Source organism: Octopus bimaculoides, chromosome 1, assembly GCF_046866305.1.
Source record: "Octopus bimaculoides isolate indiv1 chromosome 1, ASM4686630v1, whole genome shotgun sequence".
NCBI classification, from domain to species: Eukaryota; Metazoa; Mollusca; class Cephalopoda; order Octopoda; family Octopodidae; genus Octopus; species Octopus bimaculoides.
In genome coordinates, this window is record NC_142928.1 from 185316032 (window position 1) to 185336754 (window position 20723).

General features: G+C 37.9%; 1 protein-coding gene across 1 annotated transcript; it reads left to right on the top strand.

Moving 5' to 3' along the window:
* Positions 1-2779: 2779 nt before the first annotated feature.
* On the top strand, positions 2780-20705 carry LOC106879320 (coiled-coil domain-containing protein 85C-A). Its single transcript, XM_089363859.1, has 7 exons — positions 2780-3243; positions 4500-4692; positions 9016-9101; positions 10842-10922; positions 12274-12531; positions 14615-14716; positions 17539-20705. Exons 1-7 carry the CDS (start codon positions 2872-2874, stop codon positions 17941-17943), a joined length of 1497 nt encoding a protein of 498 aa, XP_089219985.1. The 5' UTR covers positions 2780-2871; the 3' UTR covers positions 17944-20705.
* Positions 20706-20723: the final 18 nt, after the last annotated feature.

Consider the following 20723-nt stretch of genomic DNA (forward strand, 5'->3'; position numbering starts at 1 on the left):
TAGTGTGCATGCACAGCAGAGTTCAGTTTTAGCTCACTTCTGGTGTTTACAGCAGTACTTGGAAGGAGGGTGTGTAGCGTGTGATCATCGCATTGACCATGACAGAGAAAGTTGTTATAGCAATACCTGCTCAGAGGCCTACACAAAGTTGCAGAAAGTGTATTGAGAGGAGTGTATGAGTGGTTCAGACATTTCCAAGATGGTCAAAAAGTGTCGGTATTGACAAACGTTCTGGGAGATCTGCAACCAGCAGAACTGAGAAAAACATCGCAAATGTGCATGCAGCTGTGAGGGGAAATCATCAAATCGCCATCCATGAGTTATCAGGGGATGTGCAGATTAGTTACAGTTCAGTTCAGTTCATTATCACTGAAAATTATTGTATGAGACACGTGTCTACCAAGTTTGCGCTAAAACTGGTTTCAACTGACCAAAAAGATACTCGGGTTCCAGTTGCACAAAATCTCCTTGATTGTGTAGAGAATGATGAAAACGTTTTTGAAAACTATGTGCAGGCCTCTGAACAGGTATCGCCAAGCTTTTGGCAAAATTGATGCCGATTCTTTGCTCAACTTCCTCTGTCATGGTCAATACGACGATCACACGCTACACACCTTCCTTCCAAGCTCTTCTGTAAACTGTGGAAGTGAGCTAGAACATTAAAACTTACTGCACATTCACAACAGAGTTCAAGGTCAATCTGTGCCAAGCGGCATCACTCTGCGTGCTTTAGCTTCATTATTATGACAACAGTCCGGATACTTATTGATCAGACCATGTACGTGTTTCTCTCACCACCAATGTTGCTTTATGTCTCCATAACTTAATGGTTCAGTAAACAAGATCAATAGAATCAGTACCAGGCTTTAAAAAGAAAATAAGTCCTGGGGTTGACTCACTCAACCGAAACACTTCAAAACAGTGCCCCAGCATGGCTGCAGTCAAATGACTGAAAAAATATAAAAACAAATAAACACTGCAAGGCATTCAGTTTGGTGTTCTTCCAATCAATCTACCACCCCGTCATGGTCCCTTTTTAAACTGTACCTTTAGAATGAAAGGTACACTTGACCTAACTAGAAATTAACTAAATTGGCAACCCTGAGGCTACAATTACTTAAAGCAGGAATTTCACTTAAAAATGCGAAGTCAATGTTCATATACTTAGTGTTGTGAATCAAGAATTTTTAATTAAAATTACACCAATGGAAAGAAGAAATGAGACATTAGCTTGTATTGTCATCCCTGTTCTTTTGACTAGAATTAAGTTAATGATTTTTCCTTTCTCTTTCAATGAAAGTATGTTGACACTTCTACTTAATCTGTAATTTTCTGATTTTACAAGACTAATAATTCCTTTATTACCTCTGCCTTAGCAAAGGTGGAGGTATTGTTCTCAGTCGTGTTTGTTTGACTGTGGACAAGATATCTTAAAAACTGCTGGATTGATTCGGATGAAACTTTCAGGGATATTTGGGCTAATGACTGGCACAAACTGATTAGATTTTGGGATTGATCTGGTACAGGACAAAGATTCTGGATTATTTTTCCTGTTTTTTTTTACTTAATTTTTGAGAGAAGTCAGGTTAATTTTTAGTATTCTTGTTTGTGAGAGCTGTCAAGTTTATTTCAGATATTCTCATTTTAAAAATCATCTCTGGCTAATCGTTGAGGATGTTGGTGTTTCCTTGGTGGAGGTTTGTGCTCTCTGAGTGCTAGTTTATCTTTGTCATTACTTATCAAACATTTCTCCAGTGTTCCCTAAACCATGTGAATTTATAGAACTATGAAGGCGCAATGACTCAGTGGTTAAGTGTCAGGCTCACAGTCATGAGGTGGTGAGTTTGATTCCCAGACCGGGCTGTGTGTTGTGTTCTTGAGCAAGACACTTTATTTCATGTTGCTCCAGTTCACTCAGCTGCAGAAATGAGTTGTGACATCACTGGTGCCAAGCTGTATTGGTCTTTGCCTTTCCCTTGGATAACATCAGTGGCATGGAAAGGGGATGCTGGTCATCCACAAACAGCCTTGCCCGGACTTGTGCCTCAAAGGGGAACTTTTGAGGCGCACCCTGTGGTCATTCATGACAAAAGGGATCTTCTTCATTCATTACAGAATTAGCTTTGGATGGGACATAAACCTCATGGTTTATTTAACCAGTAGTAATTAAGTTTACTAAAAGGGATCTTCTTCATTCATTACAGAATTAGCTTTGGATGGGACATAAACCTCATGGTTTATATAACCAGTAGTAATTAAGTTTACTTCTGTAAGGTTTTATTGAGTAGAATGAAAAACTTTAAGGGTATTTAGGTGGTTAATTCAGAGAATTCTATAAGATGTTTTTTTATTATTTTGGAACAAAAGAACATAATTTTGAGGAAAGTTGTGGGAGTAAAAATAAAAAGTAGGAATGCTCAATTGAATTAAGGAATTACCTAGAGCACTTTTGCTTTTGACATTTTTGAGAAGATACTGAAGGATATTAAAGTGAAATTAATTTGGGTTTTTATTACTATTAGCATTAAATTACCCAATCAATAAATGTTCTATTGTTATCCTTACAATCCTTTATAATTTTGGTACGAGGCCAGCAATTTTAAGGAGAGAAGTTTTTCACATTGACTCAGGTGCTTAACTGTTATTTTATTAATCCTGAAAGATAAAAGGCAAATTTGACTTCAGAATGTAAAAGCAGAAGAAGTCATTTTGACTGGTATTTTAACAATTCTGCCAACTTGCCGCCTTTTTAAAATTGATTTAATTCTTGTTTTCATCTGTCTCTAATAATATCCCTTTTTTTAGGAATATATATATGGCTATGTCTAGCTGTTCCATGCTGACCAATGAAATGAATTTGACCCACCAACGATGACCTCAAACCTAATATCAAAAAGTAGGATTGCCGAAGGAGATCCTCGTCACAAGAGCCATGAAGAAGTATTACACATGGTACAGCAGCTGCAATCAGAGAACAAAAACTTGATGCTCAACCATGACACCATGGTAAAGGACATCAACCGACGACTACAGGTGCACTTGATGGAGATCCGAGGTCTGAAGAGCGTCAACCAAAAACTGCAGGATGACAATCAAGAGCTGCGAGACCTGTGCTGCTTCTTGGATGATGAGCGCCAAAGTGGCAAGAAGTTGGCTAAAGACTGGCAGAAGTTTGGTCGGTATACAGCCAGTGTGATGCAGACTGAGGTGATGAACTACCACGAAAAATTACGAGAACTTGAGGTAGGTTTGTGTCTTGACTTTCCATGTGTTTAACCCCAGGTCATTTCTAATAAGTTGATCTTTGGAAGAAAGGTATTCATCATCATCATCATCGTTGTCATCATTTAATGTGTTTCCCATACTGGCATGGACTGGATGGTTTGATAGGGAGCTGGCAAGCTGAATGACTGCACCAGGCCCCAGTCATCTGTTTTGGCACGGTTTCTGCTACTGGATGCCCTTACATGGTGCTGGCACAAATGCTTTTTACATGATGCCAACACAGGTGCGTTTATAATGTAATCATTGCATCTCTTTGAAAATCTTGGGTCTACATTATCCAATGTTACATTATTTTAAGCTAGTAAAACACTATTTTCCTGCATACAATGTAGTATGAAGTGTAAATATGTAGTGCAAACCTTATCACTATCTTTCCAAGGCCTGCTTCATTTCCCATGGAATTTAGGGCTTTCTAAAGTCGTCTTGGTGTATAAGTCAACCTGCCATTTTTGGCTGTAAATTTCAGTCTGAAAATTTTAACTTGTATGCCGGAAAATACAGTACAATTAGTGGGAGATTGACAAGTTTCCATACAGTTTCTGTCAACCAAATCCAATCACAAGGTTTTGGTTGGCCCAAGGCTTACGTAGAAGGCAATTGGTCAAGGTGCCATGGCTTCTTAATCAGTCTTGTCTGTGCCCAGAAGTATACCATTAATATTACTGGATTAGTAGGATTAAATTAGGCTAAGTGAATTATTAATTACTCTTTGTTTAAACAGCGAGAGACAACAATTTGTCTTTTATTTTGCAATTCAAATCCTATGTTTTCTTTTACTTGTTTCAGTCACTGCTCTGTGGCCATGCTGGAGCACTTCATTGGAGGGTTTTAGTCAAACAAATCAAATCCCGTGGAATTATTTACATTTGACGGATATTTGTCCTCATCAAGTTCATTTCCAGGCAGTGACCTGAATAATAATAATAATAATAATGACAATAATAGTAATAATAACAACATTGAAAAATACTTTAGGAATGAGAACCCAGGTTCGAAATTTCCCCAAGACACCTGATGAAGGTTGGAGGGTATATCAGCCAAAATGTTGAGATGAGGACAAATATGTCAAATGTAAATAATGTAAATAAATCCAATCCCATTTCTTATATTTTTTTAAGTCTCAAATGTAAAGCTTGAGCATTCAGTCCTCGATTTTTGTTTTTTCAATTTTGATTTCTGTTCCATTTTTATTATTTGTGTTGTTATCTTTTAAGATGAAACAAGAAGAACTGATTAAAGATAACTTGGAAATGCAAGAATTGTGTCTTTACATGGGCCGAGAACATTTGTTTGACAACGACAGAGATGATGGAGATGGCAGCAGTAATGGGACAACAGGAGGCAATGAGAAAATTGAAGAAGTCAACCAAACTCAGACTCCATCCGGTGACCAGTCAGGACAAAACTGTAAGTTTTCATCAATGGAATTTTATAGAAATATATAAATCTTTGTCCAAAACATCATATTTCTTTATGTAAAAGTAATGTCAAGCAAGCAAAGGAGCATCTTTGCAGTTTCCTGGTCTTTTATCTTTTACTTGTTTCAGTCCTTAGACTGTGGCCATGCTGGGGCACTGCCTTGAAGAATCTTGGTCCAGCAAATTGACCCCAGAATTTTTTTTTTTTTTTCCAAGCCAGGTACTTATTCTGTTAGTCTTTTTTACCAAACCACTATGCTACAGGAATGTAAAAAACACACCAACATCAGTTGTCAAATAGTGGTGAGAGACACAATTTATATACATGACAGGCTTCTTTCAGTTTCCATCTACCAAATCCACTCACAAAGCTTTGGCTGGCCCAAGGCTATTGTGGAAGACATTTGCCCAAAGTGTCATAGTGTGACTGAACCCAGAACCATGTGGCTGGGAAGCAAATTTCTTACCACACAGCCATGCCTATTAGAAATAGCAACCAAATCCTCAGGTTACACCCTGTCATCATAAAAAATCAATGGTATGAACAATGTAATCATAGACATAAAAACAACAGACAGGGTGGTCGTGGTTGGAAACTTTTGATCATGGGTCAACTCAATCTGGGTTGATCTAGAGCTAAATACTTGACCTTGCTCATCTTGAATTCTGGAGGCTGGATTTTATTGATGTTAGGCACCCAACCATAGAAACCATGCCAAAGCAGGCATTGGAGCTCAGTTCAGTCTTTGGACATATCTGATCTTGTCAAACCACTCAACCCATGCCAGCACAACATTGAACATGCTGGCATGGTTTGGACAGTTTGACCAGGGCTGGTAAGCTGAGGGGCTGCACCAGCCTCCAGTCTGATTTGGCATGGTTTCTGCTGCTGGATGCCCAGACACATATTCGTAAGTAAGGATTTAGTGTCACACAAAGCTCTTTTACTTCTTTCAGTCATTTGACTGCGGCCATGCTGGGGCACCACCTTTAGTCGAGCAAATCAACCCCGGGACTTATTCTTTGTAAGCCCAGTACTTATTCTATCGGCCTCGTTTTGCAGAACCGCTAAGTGACGGGGACATAAACACACCAGCATCGGTTGTCAAGCAATGCTAGGGGGACAAACACACACACATATATATATACATATATACGACGGGCTTCTTTCAGTTTCCGTCTACCAAATCCACTCACAAGGCTACAGTAGAAGACACTTGCCCAAGGTGACACGCAGTGGGACTGAACCCGGAACCATGTGGTTGGTAAGCAAGCTACTTACCACACAGCCACTCCTGCGCCTATGTTTATGTTACAAGAAGATATTTTTATTTTCACTCACAGATTCAAGGCATTTTTCATTTTTTCTTTTTTTTGTATGGTTTTGTAGACCCACCTCCCTTCTTAGTCTTGATTGAACTAACTTACATTCAAAGGCATTCCAGCTGTGACCATCCCATCTTTTTTTTTTTTTCTTCACTTTTTCTAGACATAGATAAATAAGGTTACATTATTCAGCATACCTGTGAAAAACAAATATAGATTCAAGCCATGATAAACAGACAAAATACAAAGTAAATAGAAACCAGTTGTTTTATTCTCTAGAAAACATAAAATATAAATATATTTTCAAATTGCCACTTGATTGTGACAAATGAGAGTGGAAGAAAAATTAAATAAATATAAAAAGATTTTCATTTCATCATTCAGAAAAGATAAGCTGTGTTTACCAAAATCTCTGCACAAGATCATGAACAGTTAAGTGTTTTTCTACTAGGAGTGTTTATCATGTATCCTAGCTGATTACGTGCCATCAATAACGACGGCTAATTGTAGTATTTTATATATATAAATAAGGTACATAAATAATAATCACACATATAAACTTTCACATACTTCCCTTGAACACGTACACACACATATATATATATATATATATATATATATATATACTCTCACAGAGTTGAAACACTGATTTTTTTTTTTTTCACATTCGTCTATCACCCCTTCCTTTCTCTCATTGCTATTACTTTCTCTTACTCGCTCTCAGTCAGAGCAATTACTCTCACTACTTCTCCTTCACTGAATTACGATTTTCTCTCCTCCTCCTCCGCATCCGGCTTGATTCTGGACAAATATATAAAAACACTACACTCATTATTATATTAGGAGATATCTGAGTGACTGCACTCTCGCTCACACTTACTATAAAACTCAAATATTCACACAGAGAAAAAGATAGTCTTTTTCTCCTTTTTTTTTTTTATCTTTTACTTATTCCAGCGGCCATGCTGGGGTACCACCTTGAATAATTTTTAGTCAAATAACTCAATCCCAGTCCTTTCTTTTCTTTTCTTTGTAAAGCCTGTTACTTATTCTATCAACCTCTTTTGCCAAACTGCAGCCACACTTGGAATTTGCATCACCAGTCTGGAACCCCTATCTTTCTCAGGACATTGACTTCCTGGGAACTGTTCAGACGTGCAACCAAGCAGATACCCTCCATCAGGCATCTACCATACTCTGAGCACCTTGCTTCTCTGGGCAGAGATTCAATGAAGTTCCGACATCTGGCAACTGACTTGGTTAATAATTTTGTGAGTGTTTACCATCGTGCCAACAACCACCTTGAGCACCTTTTTGAGCTCCATGTGTCTAACACACATGGGCATGCTTAGAAAGCCAGAAAACAGCACAGCTCCCATGGAGCTGAAGCATGGAACAAACTACCCGCATCAGTTGTTAGTTGTCGAGACATTGCATCCTTTAAAACCTCCATGCTTCCTGAAATTCACCACCACACCTGATAACCACCCCTCCATATGCATGTACACATGTATATCATGACTCTTACATTGTTCACTTTCCTGACTTTTGTACATAATTCTATGTTCTGCACCTTTGATGAGTTGTAGTGCACCTGAGCACTATACACAATAATTTCATTATTATGGAGATGTAAACAAACAAACAGTGGTTGTCAAGTGGTGGTGGGGGATAAACATATACGAGGGGGTACTGGAAAGTTCTTGGCTTTGAGGGTATTGTGAATGACCTGGTTGGAGGCCCAACCTTCTGAGTTATTTTATAGATCTTAGAAAAACTGATGGACTGCTGCAATAAGTGTGTGAATCTGAGAGGAGAATATGTTAAATAAAATCATAATTTCCTGTACTTTCATTTATCCAAAGCCAGGAACTTTTCAGCATCCCCTTGTATATATACGACATTCCATCTACCAAATCCACTTGCAAGGCTTTGGTTGGCCTGAGGCTATATAACGAGAGATGCTTGCCCAAGGTGCCATGCAATGGGACTGAACCCAGAACCATGTGGTTGGGAAGCAAACTTCTTACCACATACCCACCTTTCCCCATTTTGTTTAATATTGTTTTCCCATACAATCATAAAAATAAAAATTCTCAAACTTTATTCTCATCTCTCTGAAAGGAAAATATTTTTAAAAATTGTGAGAAAAATCTCAGTGTTTTATGTGCAGAGAACTAGCTTGATTCTTATTGTTGCTAGTGACCTTTCCTTGCTTGTCTAAAGTGTGAACGTAATGCTGTATTAAATGACAGGCTCAAAATATGACAAGGTGGAAGACTTATTTACAAGTTAGTTTATAACTTCAGTTCATATCCACTACAGACATTTTGCTGTCTCTCTCTCTAGCCAAGACACTTAATTCCACATGCACCAGATCACTTGTCTCAGACCTGGACCCTTGTGTCTCACTTTACTCTTCCACCTGGGCTCCCAAACAACAAAAAAAAAGATAGTTGCCCGTACAGCTCAAGGGTCACAATTGCAGGCAAACTAATGGACAAAATCGGCTGCATTTTCTACGTGTGTTGTTCATAACTGCTTTACCAGGAATCTAGCAGAGGTGACATTTAGCCTATTCCTGCAACGGCGGGAATACAGTAGGACAGGTTCAATCCAGATACTAACAATAGAAATACTTTAGAAATGTTACATGAAATAGGCTGGCATCTTATCCCTAACAGATTTATCTGGGCATCCAGCTGTAGAAACTCTGCCAAATCAGATTGGAGCCTGGTGTTGCCATCCGGTTTCACCAGTCCTCGGTCAAATCGTCCAACCCATGCTAGCATGGAAAGCGGACGTTAAACGATGATGATGATGAAACTGAAGTAGGTCTGCTTTGGCCCTTATAGATTCTACAAAGGTTTCTGATTTCCGAAGATTTTTTTTTTTCTTTTTCCCTAAACAACATAATACAGACAATGTTTCATAATATTCAATTTAATATTGCTTTAGGAATAATCTTTGGTTTTTATTTCTTCAGCTATTCCTGATCAAACATTAAATTATATAAAACATTTAGAGGAACTTGTTCGGAAACTCAAAGAAGAAAGAAATAATTTGTCTCTGGTAATATTTTGTTTTATCATTGGAGAATCTTGACTGTTCGTTTCTTTGTTTTGTTTAGAAAGTTTTCCCAGTTATATTGTTATACTACATCTGGACTGCTTTTCCACTGAGAATCCTAAACAGTTGTTCAGAGTGGATTAGGGATCCTGTGTTCATTCTAAAAATGAGTACTTCAAGAATCAATCATAGTTGTAAATTGAAGATGAAATCTAAATTACAAATTCAGATTTGATTTTAAAAAAACGTAAGGTTCTTTTACATTATTTATAATGGATAGATAGGTGTCCTCATCTTGTTATCACAAATTTTCAGCGCCAAAGTGAGATAACAACAAACAAGATGAAGACACCTATCTGTCCATTATAAATAACGTACGTAATTCCTCATCTCAAAAATATAGAATAGTTAAATTCTTTTTATCAATGTTTTAACTCAAACCTGAGTTGCATTTTCAGATATTTTTCAGTTTATAAAAACACTGGAGTCTCAACTATTCAAAAAAGAAAAAAAAGAAAAGAAACACAGTTGAATCTAATTCCTAACCATCAAAATTCATTAATTCTCCAATCAGATGCATATATCAATTATATATTCTTTATTAATTAACATAATGACCATATTTGATGGCATGAAAGATGCATGGTCATATTAAACACATTTTAATTTCAGCAATGCATATTCAGGAAAAGTATTTCGTGCTTATGGGCAGCCCAACTTTGCATATAGGGCCCAAGGTTTTTATTTCCTTATATGCCATCAAAATGGTACCATTTCCATAAATCAATTACAAGAAAAGCACTTTGAGCATCTTCATGACACAACTGTAATACTAATGTTCTGGGGGTTTTGTAGACTGGAAGATTGCGGAAGACTTTCTATTTTGTTTTTTCTTCATTTCAAGATGAAGTTCAGATATACCACTGCCATTTCTTGTTGCCTCCAGTAGACATCAGCTCAACTGTTCATGCTAAGCCACAATTACACACTATTCTAGCTTTCTTAACTCTTTCGATACCAACCCGGCTGAAACTGCCTCTGGCTCTGTAGTATAAATGTCTTGTTTTCATAAGTTTTGAATTAAAATCTTTGTCTCTGTCACACTCCAACCGTTCATCATTTGGTACAAGATCACCTCCTCCTGCGGGGTGGTTGGTGTTAGGAAAAGTATCCAGCTGTTAAAACCCTGCCAAAACAGATATAAGTCTGGTGCAGTCTTCTGCCTGGCCAGCTCCTGACAAACTGTCCAACCCATGCCAGCATGGAAGACAGACGTTAAATGATGGTGTGTGCGCGTGCGTGCTACTGGTAACATGTTACATGGTTGGCTTGTCAATGATTAAACTGGAGACGCCGCCAAGTTTGCTTGGTAAGGGAGTTTATCTTTGACCCACCCACCCACCCCCTGCAAGATGAAAACCAGAATGTCAAAAGGTAAAGGAACTCATGAGACTGAACAGTCGTCCTAGTGAGGTCTGCTGTCCATCAGTCACATGGTGCGGTGGCATTTGGAAGAGCATCCTGCTTGGAAAATATGCCAAAAGCAGACATTGGTGTACGGTGCAGTCCTGTGGCTCGCCAGCCCCTGTTGAATCATTCCTACCTATGCCAGAATAAAAGGCAGGCATTAAATGATAAGGATAGTCATAATCCATAATGTTAAATTTTATTTTTGAGTCCAGAATTATATCAAGTGTTTCTGTGAAATTATGTAATATGTTTGTTTTTATATCTTATTTCCAGCAACTTGAACAGCAAACAAACGATGCTAATAGTAATTATCCCAACACCTTCAAGCCACCTGGACCAGTTCGGGCTCAGATGGTAGGTTTACTTTTAACTTAATTTGTTAGCCCTAATTTCAGATCAACACTTAGCAATAAGCAGCTGTTGTTTTGTGTCTGCTCTTCCTTGAGCAAGGTGCATAACTCTGTTTGGTACAGTTATGCTGAAGTAAACATTTAAAGTAGAGCATAAAAATTTGATTAGAAATACTAAATACAGTGAAGGCAGGATAACAACATTAGCTGTGTGTAAAATATTCAGCAAAATATAGGAGGCAAGCACACATGTTTCAGACTTATCAAACCTCTTCTGCAAAGCATAGATTTAATTGTACTTGCCAAAGTAGTAACATGATCAATGAATATATTATAGCAGTGTAATCCAAAAAGGCATTTAGAATTTGCGTTACTAGCAGACACTATTTGCATGAAAATCAATAGTTAAGTAGAGGTAAACATGTTTTGTTTACTACAGAACATCATGTTCTTAAGCAAAACACTTCATCTCACATAACTCTGTGATCATTTCAACATCTAATGTATGAACACCATGTAATCAGTTCAGGTAACATTAATTTGAGGGAGGGAATGTATAGCACATACATTTGAATACTATAAACCAGCACTTCTTAAACTATGGGTGGCAAAAATTAAATTCAAATACTTGAATTTCAGTTTATGCTATTTCGCAAACATATTTAATACCTGGGATCGCGAAAAATCTTGTGATGCAAAATGGGGTCCAGTCTGATTTGGCATGGTTTTCTACAGCTGGATGCCCTTCTTAATGATAACACAATTGCAGCTTTGTCTGGCTTGATGGGTCTTCTTCTCAAGCACGACATAATACCAAAGGTCTCAATCATTGCGTCTGTGAGGCCCAATACTCAAAAGGTACTCAGCCACTTTGCCTCCATGAAGCCCAGTGCTTGAAAGATGTTCAGCTACTTTACCTCTGTGAGGCCAAACGCTCAAAAGGTGTTCTTTCCATACCACTGCCAGTACCGCCTGACTGGCCCTTGTGCTGGTGGCACATAAAAGCACCCACTACACTCTCGGAGAGGTTGGTGTTAGGAAGGGCATCCAGCTGTAGAAACTCGGCCAGATTGGAGCCTGGTGCAGCCATCTGGTTCGCCAGTCCTCAGTCAAATCGTCCAACCCATGCTAGCATGGAAAGCGGATGTTAAACGATGATGATGACAACATATATATTTCTGACAAATCCACTGCTTGAGGCTGTAGTAGAAGGCACTTGCCCAAAGTTCTACATAGTGGGGCTGAACTCAGAACCATGCAATTGGGAAGCAAGCTTCTTACCACACAGCCATATGCATAATACTACTGTTATATTACTTTTTTTACACTATCTTTTCTTTCAACCGCAAATACAGGTGACCAGCTGGAGCAAACCTGCAAACTGTATTGGTAGTACAGCCAACCCACCCAGAACTATGCAGTACTCTCAACAACAACAACAACAACAATACTACCACCAACGGCAAGAGAAATACCATCAACAGCAACAACAACCCCAACAGTATCAACAAAATCTCCGACAACAACCTGAAGAGAAACAACAGAACCCTCCACCTCGCCCACATCCACCGAATTCTTCATCTCAACCTGATGCTGTTACACATGCAATGAAGGTAATCCAACAATAAACTCCTTATCAGTCAAGTGTGGTGGCAGTGGTGGTGGTGGTGGTGGTGATGGTAGTTATTGTTACATAGTATACTACAATGCTGAAACTATTACTTTGACATTAAATAGGAACATACAAACTTGTTTCTTAACGATATACAGTGGGGGTGCAAAAGTAGGTATACAGTCATGGAAAACAGAGAACCCGAACAATACTCATTTATTTTTATCAAAAAGATTTAAAGTTACGATAAAATTATAGTTATGATAAATGCATTATTCTCATTAATGACACTGAAAATATCAAAAATGAGACTAACTTTTAATTTTTTTTTTGATAATAATAAAGGAGTATCATATGTGTTCTTTTTTTTCATAACTGTATACCTACTTTTGCCCCCACCGCCGTATTTACAACCTGACTTAACCCGTTTGTTACCATATTTCTATTAAAGTACACTGTTTATGTTTAAATTAATTTTAAAAATAATCTTTTACTTGTTTCAGTCATTAGACTGTGGCCATGCTGGGGCACTGCCTTGAAGAAATTTTGGTTGAATGAATTGACCCAGTATTTAATTTTTTAGAGCTTGTTGCTTATCCTATTGGCCTCTGGCCAAACTGTTAAGTTACAGGGATGTAAACACCCACATGTTGTCAAGCGGTGGCGGGGAACAAATACACACACGACAGGTTTCTTTAAGTTTCCATCACCAAATCCACTTACAGGCTTTTGGTCCACCGGAAAGCTATAATGAAAGACTCTTGCCCAAAGTGCCACAAGAAGAATTTAGTAAAACGACTTTGTCATTATTGACCTAATGTTTGGAACATAAATTACTATGAAATCTTCTTGAAATGTTTTAATCTGTCTTGATAGACAGAGGTGGTCTTGGGTGAGTTGGTCTCACAAGGATTAAATTTCTAAATTGAAGATAATTTAACATTATGAAATATTTAAATCTGGAGCCTGGTGCAGCTCTTCAGCATGCCAGCTACTGTCACACACCATCCAACCCATGCCAGCATGGAAAAACGGACTTTAGAATGATGTTGACAATGAATGTCTTGAATAAGTTTCAACAGTGTTGAAATAAATACTTCTCCTGCTGAACTGAATCAAGATCTAGCTTTCGTACTTTGCTGGAACCAGTTCACCCCTTTTTTTTTTTTTGTTCATTGGAAAGAAAGTAAAAGTCAAAACCTGTTTTTCTTGGTAGTAGTATCTTAAGTGGAAGCATATGGCATAGTGGTTAGGGCAGTGTTTCTCAACCTTTTTACCCTTAAAATAAATTACATGTCTCAAAGAACCCCTGCTTAAAAAAATTATATACCATATCTTCTTCATATTTTTTGCATTGTACTTAACGCGGTAAATATCACACACACACACACACACACACACATATATATATATGTAATATTTTTTTGATAACATAATAGGTTAGATAGGATGATGTCTATTATATTATAATAACCAGTATGTTGTGCATGTATAATAATATTACGATCATGAAATTAGTGTTAGCTTATCTCACTCTTTCCCGTGGAACCCTGGTTGAGAAACGCTGGCTTAGGGTGTTGCACTCATGGTTGTAAGATTGTGGTTTCGATTCCAGGATCAAGTGAGGAGTTGTATTCTTGAGCAAAACACTCCGTTTCCTGTTACTCCAGTCTATTCACCTTGTAAAAATAAGTGATCTTTTGGCAAACTGGCATCGTATCCAGAGGGATAATTTCTACACCACGGACCAGGTGATGTGCTGTGTTCTTCAACTAAACAAGTCATTTTATGTTGCTCTAGTTCACTCAGCTGGCAAAAATTAGTAATCCTGTGACAGACTAAGCATCCCATCCAGGGGAATAATTTTTACACCTACAGAATCAGTGGAAGCCAGTCTTATGAGCCTTTGGCTCAGGAAAGGACCTTTGGCTTCTCTCCCTTTTTGAATAGTTATCTTCGTAAGATAGATTCCTCAATACTTTATCCTAGTAATGAAGATAAAATCTTTAGTGTTATCCCAACAGCCTTATCCTGTTGATATTTTCCATTCATATATATTCATTTGTCTGTTTATCTGATGTTAGGTGTTGGAAGTTCATCAGCAACTGGAATCTCCCAGGAATAACATTGACAGCAACAATGATCTTGGTGATAATGAAAAGGCCATCGTTCGAGAAATGTGCAATGTAAGGTTTTCCATTGGATTCAAATCTTTTTTTATGTTTTTATTTGTTTCAGTCATTGAGTTGTAGTCATGCTGGAGCACTGCTTTGAAGGGTTTTAGTGAAATAGATTGACCCCAGCACATATTCGATTTTTCTTTTAATCTGGTATTTATTCTATTGGTCCTTCGCTGAACCATTGAGTTATGGGAATGCAAACAAACCCACTCTGGTTGTGAAGTGGGGAAGGGAAACACACACACACACAATGGCCTTCCACACAGTTTCTGTTAGGCAAAACCACTTGCAAGACATTGGTCGGCCCATTTACTGAAGGTACAGTAGAATTGAACCTGTAACAGCATCGTTGCAAAATGTGCTGCTTGATCGCACAGCTTATATATTTGGAATTATATAGAGATTTTAAATTTATTTTTAAAACAAACAGTAAAAGATGCAAACTTTGCCAGTACTATGTAAGGGCACATGGCCTAGTGGTTAGATTGCACTCACAATTGAAAGGTTGTGGTTTCAGTTCCCAGACTAGTTGGCGCATGGTGTTCTTGAGCAAAACCCTTCATTTCACATTGCTCAGTGATCCCTTCAACACCTGACATATGGCACACCGTGCACATAATTGGGCAACATCAATTTGATGTAGGGAGTGAACTAATGTACAGCAGAAACATTTGATCACAAATCATTTGTGTGAGTTGTTCAGCAAGATATTACACAACCATCTTTCTCTGACTATGAGATTACCATACACTCTACAACAGTAGTTCCCAAAGTGGGCAGTATTTCCCCCCTTGAGGAGAAAGTCCCAAGGGGAAGTTCTAAGGGGACATTGGAGAAAAGTGGGGTGATAATGAGGTAGCGATTTATGTTAAAAGTGGAACGATAATGGAGTAGCGATTTATGTAAAATGTGAAAGACTGTTGCTTTGAATTTGTTTCAGAAAGAGGTCTATGTCTGTGATGGTTAGTTGAGGTGGGGACGTTCCCCCGAAAATGTTTGGGAACCACTGCTCTACAACTACTAGAGACTACCATACACTCCGCAACTACTATCCAACTCTATTCCTTCCTGTCCTAAAACAATTTGTATTTAACTGTGTTTTATAATTTGTGTTGTTGGCTAAATTCGTTGGCTGGTTGTGAGGCTGTTAGATACTATTAACCCTTTCGTTACTGCATTTATTTTGAGTTGCTCTGTGTTTCTTTCAATTATTTTAAATATAACAAAGAATTTAGTGAAATAATTTAGTTATCAATCATTAAGCTAGTATTAGGAACATAAATTGTGACTAAGGTTTGGTGGAAGACCTTAATTCAAAACTTATGAAAACAAAACATTTGTACTACAGAACCAGAAGCGGTTTCAGCCAGGTTGATATTGAAAGGGTTAAGAGACCAGATTGTTGTAAACATTAGAGCCAAGTTTCTGGTTTAGGATAACAGCCTCTCACCATTCTTGGAGTTTCTGGAAAAATTATGGATGCTGCCCTTCCTCTTGTTTAACCCTTTAACATTTAAACTGGCCATATCTGGCCCAAATATTCTATTTGTTTCATGTTTAAACCAGCTAGATATGGCCTCTCACACCTTACTCTACAATTCATTCTAAATATATATATATATATATATATACAATAACTTCATTGAAATCTCAAAGCTACAATATAAAGCAGGATTAATTCAAAACAATTTGAATGAATAAGCATTACATTTGACAAAGAGATCTGAATGTTGAAGGGTTAAAATATAAAGAAGAAATACAAACCAGTTTTTCCACTTGATGACTCAATCCTGAACTGCTTCGATACACGGTATATTCTTATATTTTTTATAACGATGTTCATTCATAGGCTCGCTCTGATCAAAGGCAGTCCATCCATGATCATCCTGTCTATTCAGCATGTGTACACAGGAAAATGTTGTCCAGTGTATCTTCTAAGTCAGTAGAGTGGGATTTGAAGGAAATCTGGCTGCTATTTCATAGGAGCACAAACATGGCCATGTGGTTTAACCCTTCTGCATTCACATCATTCAGTCAGATGCAATGCTTATTTATTCACATTGGTTTCAATTAATCGTGCATTATCTCATAGTTTGAAGATTTCAATGAAGTGACTTTTATATTTTTAGAATGACATTGTAGGGCAAGTGTGATAGGCAGGGTCCGGTAAGTTTCAACATAGAACAGGTAGAAATCTGGGCCGGATGTGACTGGTTTAAGTGCTAAAGGGTCAGCTCTGATTTTCATGTATGCAGTTTCAAATTCATCCCTGTTGTCTGGCACTTTGAACCAAATATCTTCTACTTTAATCTTGGGTCAACCAAAGCTATCGAGTGCTCTTTCTCATCTAATCACCATCATCGTTTAACGTCTGTTTTCCATGCTGGCATGGGTTGGACAGTTCGACCAGGATCTGGGAAGCCAGGAGGCTGCACCAGGCTCCAGTCTGATCTGGCAGTGTTTCTACAGCTGGATGCCCTTCCTTACGCCAGAGAGTGTAGTGGGTGCTTTGTATATGCAACTGGCACAGAAGCCGGTCAAGGCGGCGCTGGCATCAGCCACGTTTGGATGGTGCTTTTTACATGCCACCGGCACTGGTATCACAGCTACAATTTCCATTTGATTTTTATTTTGGTGTTGATGTACTTGACTCAAGGTCTCCTCAAGCACAGCAGGTTGCCCTACGATCCGAGGTACTTGAATGGGCTGGGGCTGGTTATGTGAAGCTGGTGTAAGCTGTTAAAAGTCTGTGTGAGTCAAGGAATTACATTGGAGAGGCTCTCTTGTCTATATAATGATTTCTCAGTGTTTGTGTTTGTTTATTTTAGGTTGTATGGCGGAAGCTGGAAAGTGTATCTCCTAGAAGACAATATCCTCACAAACAGTCTAATTCTTTGTTGGAGCACGAGTCAGCAAAGACTTCACTACAAACTTCCCAGTCTAGGAACAGTCTCTCCAGACCACTACCGGCACAGCAGAAACAATCATCACAGCCGTACATTGAGAAGCAACCAAGTGTCACATCGTATCCACAACAGTACTATCCTCATCACTCACCTCAATTCCCGCCCCCCTCTCAGAAACTGGCCAATTCTAACTCCAGATACAGCAGCGCCAGTTCATACATGACCCGTTCTCGACAGTCTTCTTCATCAACTCTTTCACCAACTTCAAAAGTCAAACCCATGCCATACTCTGCCACAGAAAATAGAATTGATCAACGCCATTTTTAAAGTTGGGCATTCTTAGAGGAGTGTTCCTCACCACGAACTCTTTCGTGTACTTTAGCTTGCTCGAGTACAGAATTGTGTGTGTGTGTGTGCATATATATATAAATATATATATATATATATATAGTGCATACATGGATATGTGTATATGTATATGCGTGGGTATAAATATATTTGAGTATGTTTGTATGGGTGTGTGTGTGTGTGTGTGCTTGAGAGAGAGAGAGATTATATTAAAAATAATAAGCAGATAATCTAACATCCCACCAATTAACATTGTAATTATCTGCAGAACAGATAACTAATTTTGAAGAAATTTCTTTTTTTTTTTTTTTTTTCAAATTGTTTTTAATGTCTTATATATTATATATCATAGTATATTTCTCAGGAATTCTTCAAATTGAAATAGCAATTCATTCGATAACAGGTTGTCATTGTTTTAAAAAAAATTCTATTTTACCGAACGAATTTGTATTTTTACAGAAATAATACCAACTGCTTAATCTTGTAAATATATCACTTTTTGCACTCCATAATTCATACTTATATATTTACAGAAATCTTACACACACATCCACCTACGTACACAACAAATGTAGGAGAAATTATGATGAACACAAGTTTATATTATTTGTTCCCTTTGTACATTTCCCCATTGTAGTTAAGCTTCCAATTGCACTTGGAATATTTCAGTACTGAGGATCCCAACACCACAACAGTGCAACATACATAAGGATCAAATTATATAAAGTTGTGCTTATGATTTGGGATGCGCTTCATGAAAAAACAAAGGGGACCATGTTCACTAAAGTATTCTATAGATTATATTATACAGGGTTTTACATATATTTTGATATTTGTTCTATAGCTGTATCCATGTTGATCTTGTCAGATCCACATGGATGATATTAGCTTTAGTGCAAATATTCAAATGAAGAACCTTATGTGTGGATTTGGGAAACGAAAAGTGAAAGAAGGCCTTTGTGCATATGTTTGTGTGTTAATGTCTCCTTGACATTGCAAGATATTTGGAAGATTGAAAAGGAATGATACCTCTTGTATAACAATGACACTTGCTTACAAGACATCTGGTCATGAGGGGATATGACCTTGCTTGGAAACTGGTTAGGATTGGTGACAAAAAGAGCATCTGGCTGTAGAAAATCTGCCTCAACTAATTTCATCCAACCCATGCCAACATGGAAAGTGGATGTTAAACATCCTCTCTGAGCATCTTTGGAAAGATCTTCATTCATGCTCCTCTGCACTGCCTACATACTGATGGTGACCAAAATAAAATCTCAAAAATCATTTGGTCCCCATCAATGTCAAGCAAAGCATAATCTTCTCTGTCAAATAGTATCTGACAGCGATGGCAGGCCTTGGTATAGCTCTTCGTTGGTTATATGATCTTTCCAGCTGGCGTTAAAAATTCTTCTCAATAGCTTATATAATCTATTTTTATTTTTAGGCTTTGAGTTATGGTCCAAGTTTCTGAGTTATATAGCAGAATACTTTCTACACATGGACAGAAAAATGAAACTTAAATTTTTCAGTGCATGTTAGGCTTACTCTCTCTTTTTACTCTTTTACTTGTTTCAGTCATTTGACTGTGGCCATGCTAGAGCACCACCTTTAGTCAAGCAAATCGACCCCAGGACTTATTCTTTGCAAGCCTAGTACTTATTCTATTGGTCTCTTTTGCCGAACCACTAAATTACGGGGACGTAAATACACCAGCATCGGTTGTCAAGCGGTGTTGGGGGGGGACAAACACAGACCCACTCACACATATATATATATATATACGACAGTTTTCACTCAGTTTTCACTCACAAGGCTTTGGTCGGCCTGAGGCTATAGTAGAAGACACTTGCCCAAGGTGCCACACAGTGGGACTGAACCCGGAACCATGTGGTTGGTAAGCAAGCTACTTACCACACAGCCACTCCTATGCCTTCCATATTTTGTCTTATTTATTGCAACCCATGTCAGTTCTTTCCTTACATTAAATCATCCTTACTTTCTGGGATATTACAGCCTCATTGTCATCATTTAATTTCCTGTTTTCCATACTGGAATATGTTGGACAGTCTGACAGGAGCTAGAAAGCCGTACCAGGCTCCAGTTGTCTCTTTTGGCATTGCTTTCTATGACTGGATGCCCTTAATACCAGCCACTTTACAGAGTGGACTTGGCACTTTTTATATGGTACCAGCATAAAATTGCACCACCTGATTAATGATTGGACCAGTTAAGGATTTTAGTTGATAATCACCATAGATTCCATCTGTTACAATCTCTGTTTTGCTAGTATTAAGATGTAAACCCAACTAGATTTGCTGCATGTTCAACACAATGTAATTCATTTTCAGCAGCTAACTGCCATCATTCATTGATCAGTGCATGGTCATCAGCATAAGCCAAATTCTTTATTTGTATCTGTGTGTGTGTTTGAAGCTGAAGGGTTTTTATATAGATATATACATACAAACATTGAATCATGACTGATGGAAGAACTCGATACGAATGTAAATTCTAATAACTATAACTTCATTGCCAACGATACCAAACTTTCACTGGGTATGTAGCTTATTCATAGGATTGAACAAAACAGACATGCCCAGCAAAACTTCAAAATTACAGTCGTCCCAAATATATGCCGTGGAAGAAAACAGAATCCTGATGTTGTTCATCAATAATCTATTCTTTTACATGGCAATCATTCAGATTTTATGAATAAATATTTTGTCAATATGGACCCACCCACTAGTTTCTGACTT

Excerpts from the sequence above, each read along its gene's own strand:
- LOC106879320 (XM_089363859.1), top strand. The coding sequence starts at position 2,872 with ATGACCTCAAACCTAATATCAAAAAGTAGGATTGCCGAAGGAGATCCT. Across the intron at positions 3,244-4,499 it reads AAAAATTACGAGAACTTGAG|ATGAAACAAGAAGAACTGAT; the intron begins GTAGGTTTGTGT and ends TTATCTTTTAAG. Across the intron at positions 9,102-10,841 it reads AAAGAAATAATTTGTCTCTG|CAACTTGAACAGCAAACAAA; the intron begins GTAATATTTTGT and ends TCTTATTTCCAG.